The 12681-nt window shown below is 37.8% G+C and overlaps 1 protein-coding gene across 4 annotated transcripts in view; it reads left to right on the forward strand.

The window, feature by feature from the left end:
• Window positions 1-12257, forward strand: part of CEP85L (centrosomal protein 85 like) — a 184733-nt gene extending 172476 nt beyond the window's left edge. For 3 of the 4 annotated variants that reach the window (XM_042445869.1, XM_042445871.1, XM_042445872.1), the window contains exons 11-13: window positions 3854-3961; window positions 4900-5113; window positions 6089-12257. In XM_042445869.1, the coding sequence (XP_042301803.1) occupies window positions 3854-3961; window positions 4900-5113; window positions 6089-6249 (483 nt within the window). In that variant the 3' untranslated portion in view covers window positions 6250-12257. The remainder of the gene's footprint in view (window positions 1-3853; window positions 3962-4899; window positions 5114-6088) is intronic. The other variant, XM_042445870.1, reaches the window with a different exon arrangement.
• The last annotated feature ends 424 nt before the right edge of the window (window positions 12258-12681 follow it).

Here is a 12681-nt window from a genome sequence, read left to right on the forward strand (position 1 = left end):
CACAATGCCTTAAAATAATAATGTAGTCAGAGGAATGCTCCATATCAAGAAAAATATTTATTTATTATTATAACTAGAATATCAACCATTATCTCTGCAGCATTTAAAAATCAGTACTTAATATTTGGAACAGTTCAGCAGGGGACTGTGCTAGTCTCAGTAGTCTTGAAGGAGACATTTATCTTCCATTTTTTTAATCATCAAGAACTGCAGCTTGTATGTTGTTTGTTATCAACACATCAACAGCACTCTTGAAGGACTTTGCATTATTGACTGCTGTTCTAACAAAAGGGATAGCAACTATTCTTGCCATGTCCTTGATGACGTGTAAAGTCTTATTCAAACATAGATCTTAATCACATTGTTAATAAAGGCCCACTGACTCAATAGAGAGAAAAACATCTTAATTCTGTCTGTCTACCTTTTCCATCTTGATACAGCAGTAGGTATGCAAAATGTTTACGTTTTCTTGGGAAGGAGCCTACAAGCTGATATTTCACATTAGGAAGCCTAGCAGCTGTTCAGATCATAGCAGTAGTTCACGGAAGCGCCTTGGGCCCAGCGTTTTGACACCACTGTGTGGGTTGTGTTCTATATTCAGTTGTCCTAGTAGTACTTCTTTTCCAGACAGAGATCAGGTGGAGAAAGTGATGGGATCATCCTAATGGTGACTCATATAAGCTAAGCAATGGTGGCTCCATTCCAGAAACCAGAGCTGATCAAGATTATGAAACCAGCCCAGATCATAATAAATGACTCAGAAAAGAAAGAAGGAAGAGCAAAAGCTTTTTTTTAACCAGGGGATAATGCAGTTTTTGGGAAAGGTTTGGTCCAGCCATGGAGACTTCCTTTAAACATCTCTTCAGACTTCACTGGCTCTTTTGAGTGCACTGTAGAAGCTAAACCCAGGTATGAGAATGAGAAACCCATCCAGCAGGAGGGACCCTCTTACTCTAAGGTCTTCTGTGAAGTCAGGCTTTCTTTCCTCAGTTTTTTTTCCTGTGGTCTCTGAAATTTCCAACTGCAAATGTCATAGGAACATTTTCCTGACTGTGAAGTCCAGTCGTATGTATACAATTTCAGTGCCTGGCTGAGGCAATTTCTCTTCTTCTCAGTGCTTGGTAATTTGAATGCTCCAGGACATCAAGCTATTACAAATGTGATTGACCTGGTAACGTTGTGGAGGCTACATACATTCTGGTTCTTGATATATTCTGTTTGTGAAACTATTATTACCTTGTCCTTCCACAATAACAGTGATCATTTAATTTATGGGCAATTTTGGTTGATCCAAGTACCACATTTTTGCTGCCAGTACCAAACACAGGCTGCACCAAGCCCTGGAAAGTAGAAAACCCCCAAACAAAACAAAACACAACTGAAAATAAAAAAGACCACTTTCAATTTCACAGAGCTTGCGAAGGGGAAGAAAGAGTAAGGCAGGGGTGCTTTTGCCCCCTTTTCGAGGATAATGGCCTCTTCTATGGACTTCAAAGATGGAAAAAAAATTTACACAAAAAACAGGCGACTTTACAGGTTGGAGCTACAGAAACATACTTTGGGCTACATGTATTGAAAATTTCTAATCTAAATTCAAAGACCTGATGGCTAACTGCTGTGATTGAAGATAGTTAAATAGGTGGGCCTGTAATGTCCTATAGATGTTATCTTCTAGGTTTTGTCAAATTCTATAGTCTTTCCCAATGTAAACTTCCTATCTTAGTGAGGCAGGCTCAAGATGTCAGGGATATTAAATACTCTTCTTTTTATTAATTGTGGGCTAGACAAAGGATTAAAGGCAAACGCCCTGAGGTGCCAGATGTCTGTGTTGGCTAGTATCATGAGGCTTTCCTTTCATGCAAGGCATTTCATCAGGCTGACTCATTGTTCTCATTCCCTGTAACTCACAGCTCCTCACTTGACAGAAGTAAATTGAGATGCTTTTTGAGCCTGATTTTTATCCTTTCCATGTACTTTTCCCCAAAGGCATGCTTTTTGTTAGCTGTTATATTTTCTGAAGGTTTTTTTAGTAGGAGAAAGGCTTGTTAGCAAAACCAAAGAAATTTCTTTATAGAGTGCTATTGATGGTGAGACCCTATATTCCCATAGAGTTAACATTGCCTTCCATGGAGGCCAGGATATTGCCATCCTTCCTCCCCACTCCTAGCTACTATGGAGGTTGAATGGTGGTCCTGGGTATCCTCCAGATTTTGAGGATATAGCTGCATACAGCAACATAAAGCACTCTTTGTAACTTACTGTGCATTCTGGAGAAACAGTTCCCAAGGTTAAAATGGGTCATAGATATGTATGTTATCTGTGCTTATTCCTATATTCTAGAGTACAATTCATCTACAATGTGGAGAACTCAGTTGCATTCTCCACAGCAACATGTTTTCATATGACATAAACATGCCAGTCCTTTGTCCTTTGAAAAGGTGTACTTCATTATGAGTGTAGTATAGAAGATACTGGACAGTTAAGTAAAGTACATAACTGGTAATTTGTCCGGTAAAACATATGGATGATCCCTCTTTTAACCCTAAGATGATTGCACACGCCATCTGGACAGATGATGCATTCAGAATGAGATATGGAAATGCCAACTGTTTTCTTCCATCTGTACCTTTTACTCCAACCTAATATAGTTCCCCTGGCCATAAGTATTCATATCATGTTGTTGGAAAGTCTTTGGATCTATTCACCTCTCTTTGCCTCCATAGTCTACTGTGTTAGATATGTGTTAATTATCAGTTGATAGTTTTCAGTAGATAGTCTTATGGGTTATGTAGTGTAGTTTCTGCCAGATGTCTAGATTGGTGTTAGTCAAAGAGGTGGTCTGTGGGCAAAGGCCAGTCTGTGAAATGTTGGCTACTGGTCCACAGTGCATTGCCAGGGAACTATGCAAATATAATAATATGGCACAAATATCTACCAGTCCCTGACACCCTTGAATAGGGGAATGTTACTGGTCTGCCAAATCAAGTAGCATGAAGAGCACTGTTCTGGATCATACTCTCATAAACAGATGAATCCACATAATTCAGTTTTATCCAGAATCTGTAACTATCTTTTAACTATGACCCAAACTGGTCAAGAATAGGTCTTCATTGCTTTTCTCACCATGACAAGTGTGGCATTGCCCTGTGCTGAATGACAGCCCTTCTCTCAACTTGGAAATTAAAGATGTGAGCAGGGATCATACCAATAGCATTTCTGGCTGCTCTGCTGAATCCTACATGTTTCTTCCCCCCTTTCCCACAAGTCAGAGGTTGTGGGGAGACTTCTTTCATGGTTACTTGTCAGAAGGACTCTTCCACAGCACATCACATCACAGCCCCAGCAGCTGAAGTTGGCATGCTTTTGCCTTTCTTTTTTGCTAGGAAGGTGGGATTCAGTCACTGCTGGGTTGTGATGGTGATCAGAGTACCATTCTAAGCAGTGGCTAATGCTCCCTCCCTCTCTTTTGTGTAGGTCACTGAGGTAGGGGATCTTTTTCAGTCAATCCTTAGTTCTGAGCTCCTTCACCAAGAATTGACTACAACTATAATGCTTTCACCTGTCTTTCCCTCAGGAAGGGTTAGAGACACTTCTCTTGTTGAGTGGAGGTGTTTACCTCTATCAAACCATTATGGTCCAAGGTAATACAGTATTTGTCTTGGACAAAATGGCCTTAGCTGCAGAAACTGGCAGCCACAGTAACCATCATAAGGTTCATTCAAGTGCCTCTACAAAACAGTAGCTGCAGGCAAAACCAAAGAAGTATACAATGCTGATTCAATATTTACAGTGCTTGAGCTGTTGACTTGTTTGGACTACATGTTTTAAGGTGACTCTTTCTTTCTGCCCCTAGTCTATGCAAGAAAAGGTTTTGCAAGAAAAATTGACAAGTCAAAAACAGAAAAATGAACTTGAAGAGAAGGATAAGAGTATACAGCGATTGCAAAAGAATTTACTTGAGGTAGGTTTTTAAAATCACATGCTCCAAAACAAATGTGACTTGCTGCCTACTACCTTGTTGCTTATTTTTGCATACTTTATAAAATTGGAAGGACTAAGGCAAGATATGATTTCATGTTATGTAAGTGATAAGCAATATTGGACCTTTTTCAGAGATGTTATACATGATACTGTAGGCCATATGGCATAGTAGTATGTGTGTTGGCCTATGAACCTGGAAACCAGGATTCTGTTCCGAGCTTACTCTCCAGATGAGCCTACCCTCCAGAGAAATGTCAGCATGTTGGCAGGGCTATCCACAGAGGTCCTGCAGGAAAGAAAATCATGGCATTAGCTCCAAGATAGGGGCCGGACCAGTTGTGTCAGTGTGGTGTTGGCCTGGCCGGCCCATGCGGACAACACTATGTTGCCACACTGGTTTTGCCAGTGTGGCCACCTCGTAGCCAATATGGGGTCAGTTCTGGAGGATAATGCTTACTGGCCAGTGCAGACAAGGATTGAATGAACCTACATTTTACATACATATATTTATAAACCTGTGGGCTTTCCATTGGGATCAGTGAATTCCAAAGCTGAGATAATAAAAAAATTACAATATTCCGTGTTGAGACATCTGTGGTCAGTAAACCTAACACAGCACAATGAGAATATGTTTTTGTCAAATCAAATTCTACCACATTAAGTTTTTTTTTTTAATGGATGGCTCTGGAAACTTATGACCAGGATGTAATATCCATTGCTGCTGTATATTCTGTTGGTTCTCCTCAGCATCTAGTACTCAGAGGTATATGGCCTCTTAACATGCTGTTACTTTAAACTAAAATTATGACTGACCACTGTAGACAAACTTACTCTATGTTCGAATTTTTCTTAATTAAATAAAACAAGAGACTAAAAAGCTGCCATTTTTTCTCTTTTTTCACTGTTTTTGAAATCAAGAACCAAAGACTAATAGAAGAAAATGCTTCCTTGAGGGAACAAATTCATCACATGGAACAGTCCAGACAGCCTGTAGCTGAAAAACTGCCTGTGGCTGATCAGTTGTTCAAGGAAATGTCTCATTGTTTGTTTGACTTGAAAGCACTTTGCAGTATTCTTACCCACAGAGCTCAGGGCAAGGAGCCTAACCTGTCTTTATTGCTGGGAATCAGATGTAAGTGACAAATACACGTTCCATTCTTTTCACATTGGAAAGTCTTATCTGTAAAAGTGAAATCCATGAAGCTTAGTGAGAGAGATAGAGGAAGCAGCAATTATTTTCTAGTTATCATATAGGAAACCAATTAGATGTCTTCCTATTTTGCATTTATAATACTCAAAGGTTATTGTTTTAAAAAAAAGCTTCTTTCTTATCTGATAAGAAATTAGTTTTGAAGCAAAAGGAGATAGATTAAATTTGCCAATGGGATGGCTGTGTTAGTTTATTGAAATGAAAAGAAGAAAGAGTTACATGGAACCATGAAGACTTAATAGCTTTATTATAGCCTAGGATTCAAAGATATAGCTATTTTAGTCTGTAGAATCAGTATAGAGAGATCTTGTAGCATTTTTGAGACTGAAAGAAAGAAGTTGGCAGCATGAGCTTTTGTAGACTAAAATCCATGCATCTGTGGAAGTAGACTTTAGTCTACAAAAGCTCATGCTGCCAACTTCTTTCTTTCAGTTACCCTCAAAGGTGCTACAAGATCTCTCTTACATATTTACTATAGCCTAGTTTTTTGTGAATTGTAGCGCATTTAGTCAGATGCATGAAATATTAATTTGCCACAAATAATGTGCAGTATGTTTACAGCAGCAGTACTGGTTAATTGTTTAGTCAGAGGGAGAAAATACATATTTTAATGAAACCACTTTCTGTAGGGTCCATCTTTATTCCATTAATTGACATCAGAAAGCATTCAAAAAATGAAAAACACCTTTCTCTTCCCCATGAGGTTTATTTCTATAACTTGTAATGATCATTTCAAGAGACTATGCATTAGAAAGGACACATTTTTGTAGTTTCTTTTCCTGACATCAAAATGTGAGCAGAAATTGGAACATTTAATTAAAAATTAGGCATGCTGAACTGTTAATTTCCGGAAGTTCTAACCCTGATTTCTCTCACTTTCTCTCTCAAAAATAACAGCAATGAACTGCTCATCTGAAGATGAGAACTACCACAGCACAGAAACTCTTTCAAAAAAACTCTCAGAGGTGTGTCAGTTGCGAAAGGATATTGATGAACTGAGGACTATAATATCAGACTGTTATGCTCAGGATATGGGAGAAAATTGCATTACACAATGATAAAAGGTTGGCCTCACAGCAACAATGACTAAGTTGTTAAATGCTGCTCTGATTTTAGTTCCTTGTATTTCTTGTAAGGAGCCATACTGGAAGCGACACTGTCTATGCCAGCTCAGTTTCAAACATTTGTGCGCATTTCATGTCATTGAAAAGAAGAGTATATGCTGGAAGGAAATCTGGTTTCATCAAAACTACTGAATGTAGGTCAAAGCTGTGAAGAATGTCTTTCTGTTGACAAATTCTGGATTTTCCCCCTCAGCTAGGGGTGTCAGAATAACAATACCCATAGTATTTTCTGGCATAGAAACATAAAAACAGAAGGACACTATTGCTACTACTTTACCATTATCTCAATTCAGCCAAGCTTTGGGGTACAAGGTTAATTTTAAGATTGTTACCGGGGGGAAATGATTGAACTCTGTGACTACCTGATAACATTAAAACTGAAAACAGTTTTATGGAAGCTTACAAACATTTGTAGGTTGTGTGCAGGCATTGTGATGGTTTTTACACATTGAGAAAAAGTACCTGTGTTTGCTTTCTCAGTTTGGTTAAGGTTTGTTTTATTCAGCTCTTAAAGGTGAGTTATTGACAAGATTCTTGGAGAAAACACAAAGTAAACTCCCACATTTCAGATAAAGCATCAAGCTTTGGGAGAACTTAAACATCTTCCCTGGCAGTCTTTAGTGCTCTGTATTAGTTTGAAAGTATTAGTATTTGTGATCTGAGATGATGCGGGCAGAAAAGATTTAAACACACAAAATATATTTCAGTAAATTATAAGAGACTGTTGCACTTTGGTAATCAGTACCAAATTAGTCTATATTTTCTGTTTATCCAAGGGCTCACTGCAGCACTCCAGAAGCTTAAAAGTCTAAAAGGAATATGCTCTCCCCCCCATCAATGTTCAGTACAATAGGTCCTGGTGGATAATCACAGCTGAAATGCGTCATAATTAGGAATGACACTACAGCTTGGGATTCCTGATTTCAGGAAGAACTACAAATGGGTTCAGCCATGTGTGTTTACAGTTCTTCTTCAAACCTTCCCACTTGGTGTGGGAAAATTGGACATGGAGGAGGTAAGGCCTGTAGTCCCTCTCTGGATAATTTCAGAATACCAGAAACAGAGTTTATGTCATTTGGTATTTGGTTGTCTTAAAACATAAACATCCTCTCTGCCAAGCCAAACATGGTGTCACTTTATTCTGACAATCAGTTGAGATGGACCTTTCTTTATAAAAGGGGAAGGGAAAGGGAGAACAAGGTGCATTTTGCAATCACAGCTGTCCACAATGTGTGGGGAGCATAAGATTGGTCTTGCCAACAGTCACTACTTAAACAGAGCAAAAGCTTGTATTGAATTAGTTGCCATTTTCAGTATTTTATGTTAACACCTCTGCTTAAGCCATTTTAGAAAAGGATCAATATTACATTAATCTTACCTCACCCACACACACATTTTGCATGACTTAGATTTAAGCATCATTTGTATATGGTTGTAATTATTTAAAAAAAAACTATTGTGGACATTTTTTCAAGGTATATATTTATTTAAATAGTTATTTTTTGTTGGCTTCTTAAACTGTGGAAATAGTTTAATATTGATCTTTATTATTGCTTGGTATTTTCAAAGGCACATTTGTAGGTATTACATTGGAACCATTTTGTAAGCATTCAGTAACTGCCTTCCTGACATCATAAAGCAAATTATCAAAATTCAAAATACTAAGACTGCAATCCCAAACAGAATTAAGTATAATTTAATGGTACTTGCAGTTAGAATTCAGCTGTTGTAGATAGTTTTCTGATGATGGCTTACCTGGTGAGAAATTGATTCATTTTCACACCAAGAAATAGCCAAAAGTGAATGCAAGCTCTTCAACATGCTAAGCTCTTGAAAGAAAAAATATTATTTTATGATTACAACATTTGTCATGTATTTTTTCTTTGGTGGCAAATTAAGCACTTGAACTTCAGTGCAGAACTAAGAAAGAATATTGCACTGATTTAAAATAGAACAAGTTTGTTTAAACTAGTTTTGGGGCAAAGGCTCATTTTTACATAGGTTACAAAGAGAGCTGCTTTCATTTGGGCCACTTTTTAAACAAAAGCCTATTCCCAAACATGCAAGGCTTCCATAGGTAGTATTATAATTTCAAGTAAGTATGTAGCAAGTCAGATTTGCTACACTATGGCATGAAGATAAATCATCGTGAAGGTGATGCTTTGCTAAACATTTTCACCTTATTTTTCAGACTAGTTGGAAAATCAAGAGAATCAAAGAAGGCAGTCAGGGAGAGGCCCTTTCTTGTTTCTGAAACATTTTCTTTGATAAATAGTATCTTAGCAGTCTTCCCTTGATTTCCTACTCGGATACAATTTTTTGTAAATTTTAGTTTATATTCCTGTTTCAGAAGTTCCTAATTTATTTAATTGAACTGTTCTAAATAACATTTTTAAATGTTAATGAACTTGCCCTTGACTTTTTAAGTTAGAGAAGTAACACAGCTTTACTACAAGGAAAGCCCCAAAATATACTGTAGAAAGCCTAGTACTTTTTAAAAAAGCTCTGTTACAGAGGATCAGGCAATAATTCCCATATGGCATTACTCTGCATAATGATGATAGATATAAGTATTGTGTTTTAATGTGCATAGTCAGAATCCTGTTGGTGATGTGTGTGTGCGACCTAGGGTTACATGCATGTATCTCCTTCCAATTTCATTCCAGAATGGGATACTAATTAGCTCCTTGCATAGTGCCTTGTCCTGCCCCAGCAGCTTAATGTAAAGGATAGAGGCATGCTCTTCATTTGGTGACTGGGGTAGGATGTAGAGCACCCATTCATATCTGGCTGCAGCCAGCAGAAAAGAGCAGCTGTTTCCCTCCCAAATCTCCAGCACACTTATAGAAAATCTGGGAGGGCAATTCCTACTGTTTGCGCTGGGTTTGGATGTGCAGCTGGATGCTGTTAGTGTGCCCTTGCGCTCTTCCCCAGCCACTATATGGCTAAGGGAGTGTATGTCTGCCCTTTGCAGCAGGCTTGCATGCTCAGGAAGCTGAAACAGGGTGGAACAATGTGCTCCATGTAATAGGATCTCAATCTATGTATATATTTTTGTCAGTGCATTCTTATGAATGCATCCATCCATATTGTTTGGCAGTATTCTTAAGAATAATACTAGTCTTCTATAGTACCTTGGAAGGCTTTCCTTAGGCATCTGCCAGGCCCCATTCTATGGATGTGTACATGCTTACAGATGTTTATTGACACTGTGAGAGAATTACAGCCATGCCTCATGTTTTCTGGTCACAACCTTCAGAGGTTGTATGATTGGTGATACAGTAATGTGAATGAGACCTACACGAGTATTGGCTAACCCTCCCTGTGCATCTCCATTTGTACATAGCTAAGCTCCTTTCACATTACCATCAACTATGTGACACAGGAGAGCATGGCTAGTGGATGTGGTCCTGGCAGCAAGCCAGGTCACCCTGAACCTGTGGGGATGGCCTGAAGAGTGTCTTTGGGCTGAACTAGACAGCCTGAAAGATCCTATTTCCAGCCATGATCTCTCTGGGACTGTGGCGACCGGATGGCCCGCTCTGAAAGTGGGCTGCTTCCATGATCCCAAACAGGCCACTGGCAGGAGTGGATTAAATTCACTCCTTTTGCTGGTGGTTTTGGGCCACTTGGAGTGGCTTCCAGCTGCTTTGGGGACGTGTACCATCTAAACGCCATGCCCCCAAAGTGTCCGGAGGCCACCCTATTTGGCCGGCTGTTTCAGGCCTTTGTGTTTCTGACTTTCTGACCCATCAAACAGATATTCAGACAGTGTGTTGTCCAGATGGGAAAGGATTACATTCAGTGGCCGTTCCCAAACAGTTATTTGATATTGTCAGAGTTGAAAACACCAGTTATCTCGTTGAAGCTACACACATGATCCCTTTATAAAGTAAGAAGGAGCACGAGTGCATCTTTCCATATCCATAGTTTCTAGAACCTAGAAAGCATTTTACATTGGGAAGTTCCCACTTATTGGCAACTGATTCTTTCTCTCTCAGTCAGGTAAGTCAGAGAAGAAAGATGACAGCCAAAAACAGAAATGACATGAGCATATGTGAAGTAAGCCATAAAGGCACAGTATTATTTTATATTAGGGTTATCTTCTTAAAGAGGGCCTGATTTTTAAGTAACTAATTTATCAGTTTACAATGGCCTTTAAACGGTTTAAGATTTATGTTAAAATGTGCATGAATTCTTTCAGTTAATATGTGTATTATGATCCCATTCAACATATTTTATGAAAAATGGTTGACTAATACTAACTTTTAAGACAAGTGGTTAACAATATCATAACTTGGTAGACTGATTTAGTCATGACAACCTTTTGCCACCCATGTAAGAGACAATCCCAAGGGCTGAAAAATATATTACTGATGAACGGAAATGTCTGTTAGCAAGCATGAACAAATTTGTACCAAGTAGTTTTCATATTTCATATTGTATTTCTATAATTGCATCGTTGAAATTTTATGGCAACTACTGTAATTCAAGAATGTATTTAAAAAGAGCTTGGAAAATCATTTTTATATGACTAATTCTATTTATATGCCATGTAATATACCGTATGCATCTATCGATCTAGGGATGTTTCAGGTTAGTTGTGCAGACTAGACTCTACAGTTTGACTGGGCTTTCTGTCAGCAATCTTATGTATCCTCATTTGGCAGTAAACCCAAACATTAAGACTAGATCAAGGATTCCCAAATAAATGGGTTTAGGGTTGACTATTAAACTTCAATTTTTAGGTGTGTAGATTTAGAAGCAGAGTAATTCTGTATTGTCTTAAGTAGGTTGCCATACTCACTGAACCTGGCTAGAGATTTCTTTAAAAAAAAACTGATAACATTTGCTATATGAACCAAAGCAATTTTTTGTCTCTTCCGCTAACTTTTAATTTTCACTTTTCTGGAAGAAATGCAGAAGGATTATGTCTTGCCAGTTTTCAAATGAGAGAATATGAGGTAAAGTGTATAATAATTTTCACTTGCCTAAAATCTAAGGCAAACATAAGAAAATCAAACTTGGGATTTAGTAATGTTATGTAAATCTGTTTATCTATTTAGGAATAGATAACTGCATGATACGGATTTGACACAGTATTCTGAATTTGGATGCTATTTCATTCAAAGTCAAAGAAAAATTTACTCCTTTGCAAAAAGACTGCATATTAAAAATTAGCTAAACCAGTCCATAGATCAATAACCCATTAGCACTATTAATTCCACTTCTGTGACCTCTGTGCCTTTTATTTTTGCTTATGGCTTAAATAATAATCTCTTGTTTTTAAAAGCCATGAGAGTATCTCAAGTTGTTGCACTTTGTTCCCTCTGCTTAGAGATGTTTTTAGCTTGTACGCCTGTGAGAAGCAACTTTCATAAATAGAAATATTTTCTAAATACTGTAGGTTAACCTTTGGAAAGGTAGTCTGATCTTTCTTTACCAGCTTTTCTGTATATGGGGAAGATACAGGAAGTTCAATCAGAATGTATTAATTTTGTATATATTAGGTATATGATAATCAATGGCAAAAGCAAGGGAAAGTGGGGGAGCTATCTTTAAAAAGCACAGTAAGCGTATACTGGATCAGTCTAAGACTGGTAGTTTTTCAACATTGGGTTCAGTTTTTGAACCACTCAGAATACCTCATGTGTACATAAAGTTGTCATGACTTAATCGAAATGCATTCAATGTTGTTATTGTGTTTGTTTTTTAATTTTTAAAGGGCCACTGGCTGGCTCCTTTCTTCAGGCCTGTCATTCTTGCCTCTTTTTGTAACTTTTTTTTTAAAAGTAGCGTTTACAGCTAGAATTTTGAATGCCAAAGTTCTATTTATTAAATGATAAAGTTTTGATTGTTAATTACTAGTATTTTTCCACTCTGTTTGTTTGATGTTTGGATTTATATCTACAGAACAAAAATAAATTTTGTTATAAAATCTAGACATTTTCTTTGTTGCTTCATGTTAAAAATATTGGGTCATTGTGCTAAATATTCTGGAACCTGTGAAAAACTCATCATGATGACTGTCTAGGTGCTGAGACGAAAGAGGACATGAAAAATACAATTCAGGCTTGTACCTGGGCTGGATTCCCAAAACTACACGGAGCTGTTGCCAAAGTGAGTGAGCAAGAATATGCCTTGTTAGGAGAACTGTCTGCCTTTCTGAGTCATTTTACATGCCATCCAAGTAGATTTACAATGCCTTTGACCCATCAGTCAATACTTTGGTACTTTTGTGCAATCAGACAACTACAGTAGCTGTGCATTTTACCCAGTCACAAACCAAAGTTGCAAATAGTTTACTTGTCAAGGACAGAAATGGTTGTGTGAAACCACCTTTTTCACATTTTGTATAGTGTCTGT

Source organism: Sceloporus undulatus, chromosome 1, assembly GCF_019175285.1.
Source record: "Sceloporus undulatus isolate JIND9_A2432 ecotype Alabama chromosome 1, SceUnd_v1.1, whole genome shotgun sequence".
In the NCBI taxonomy this organism is placed as follows: domain Eukaryota; kingdom Metazoa; phylum Chordata; class Lepidosauria; order Squamata; family Phrynosomatidae; genus Sceloporus; species Sceloporus undulatus.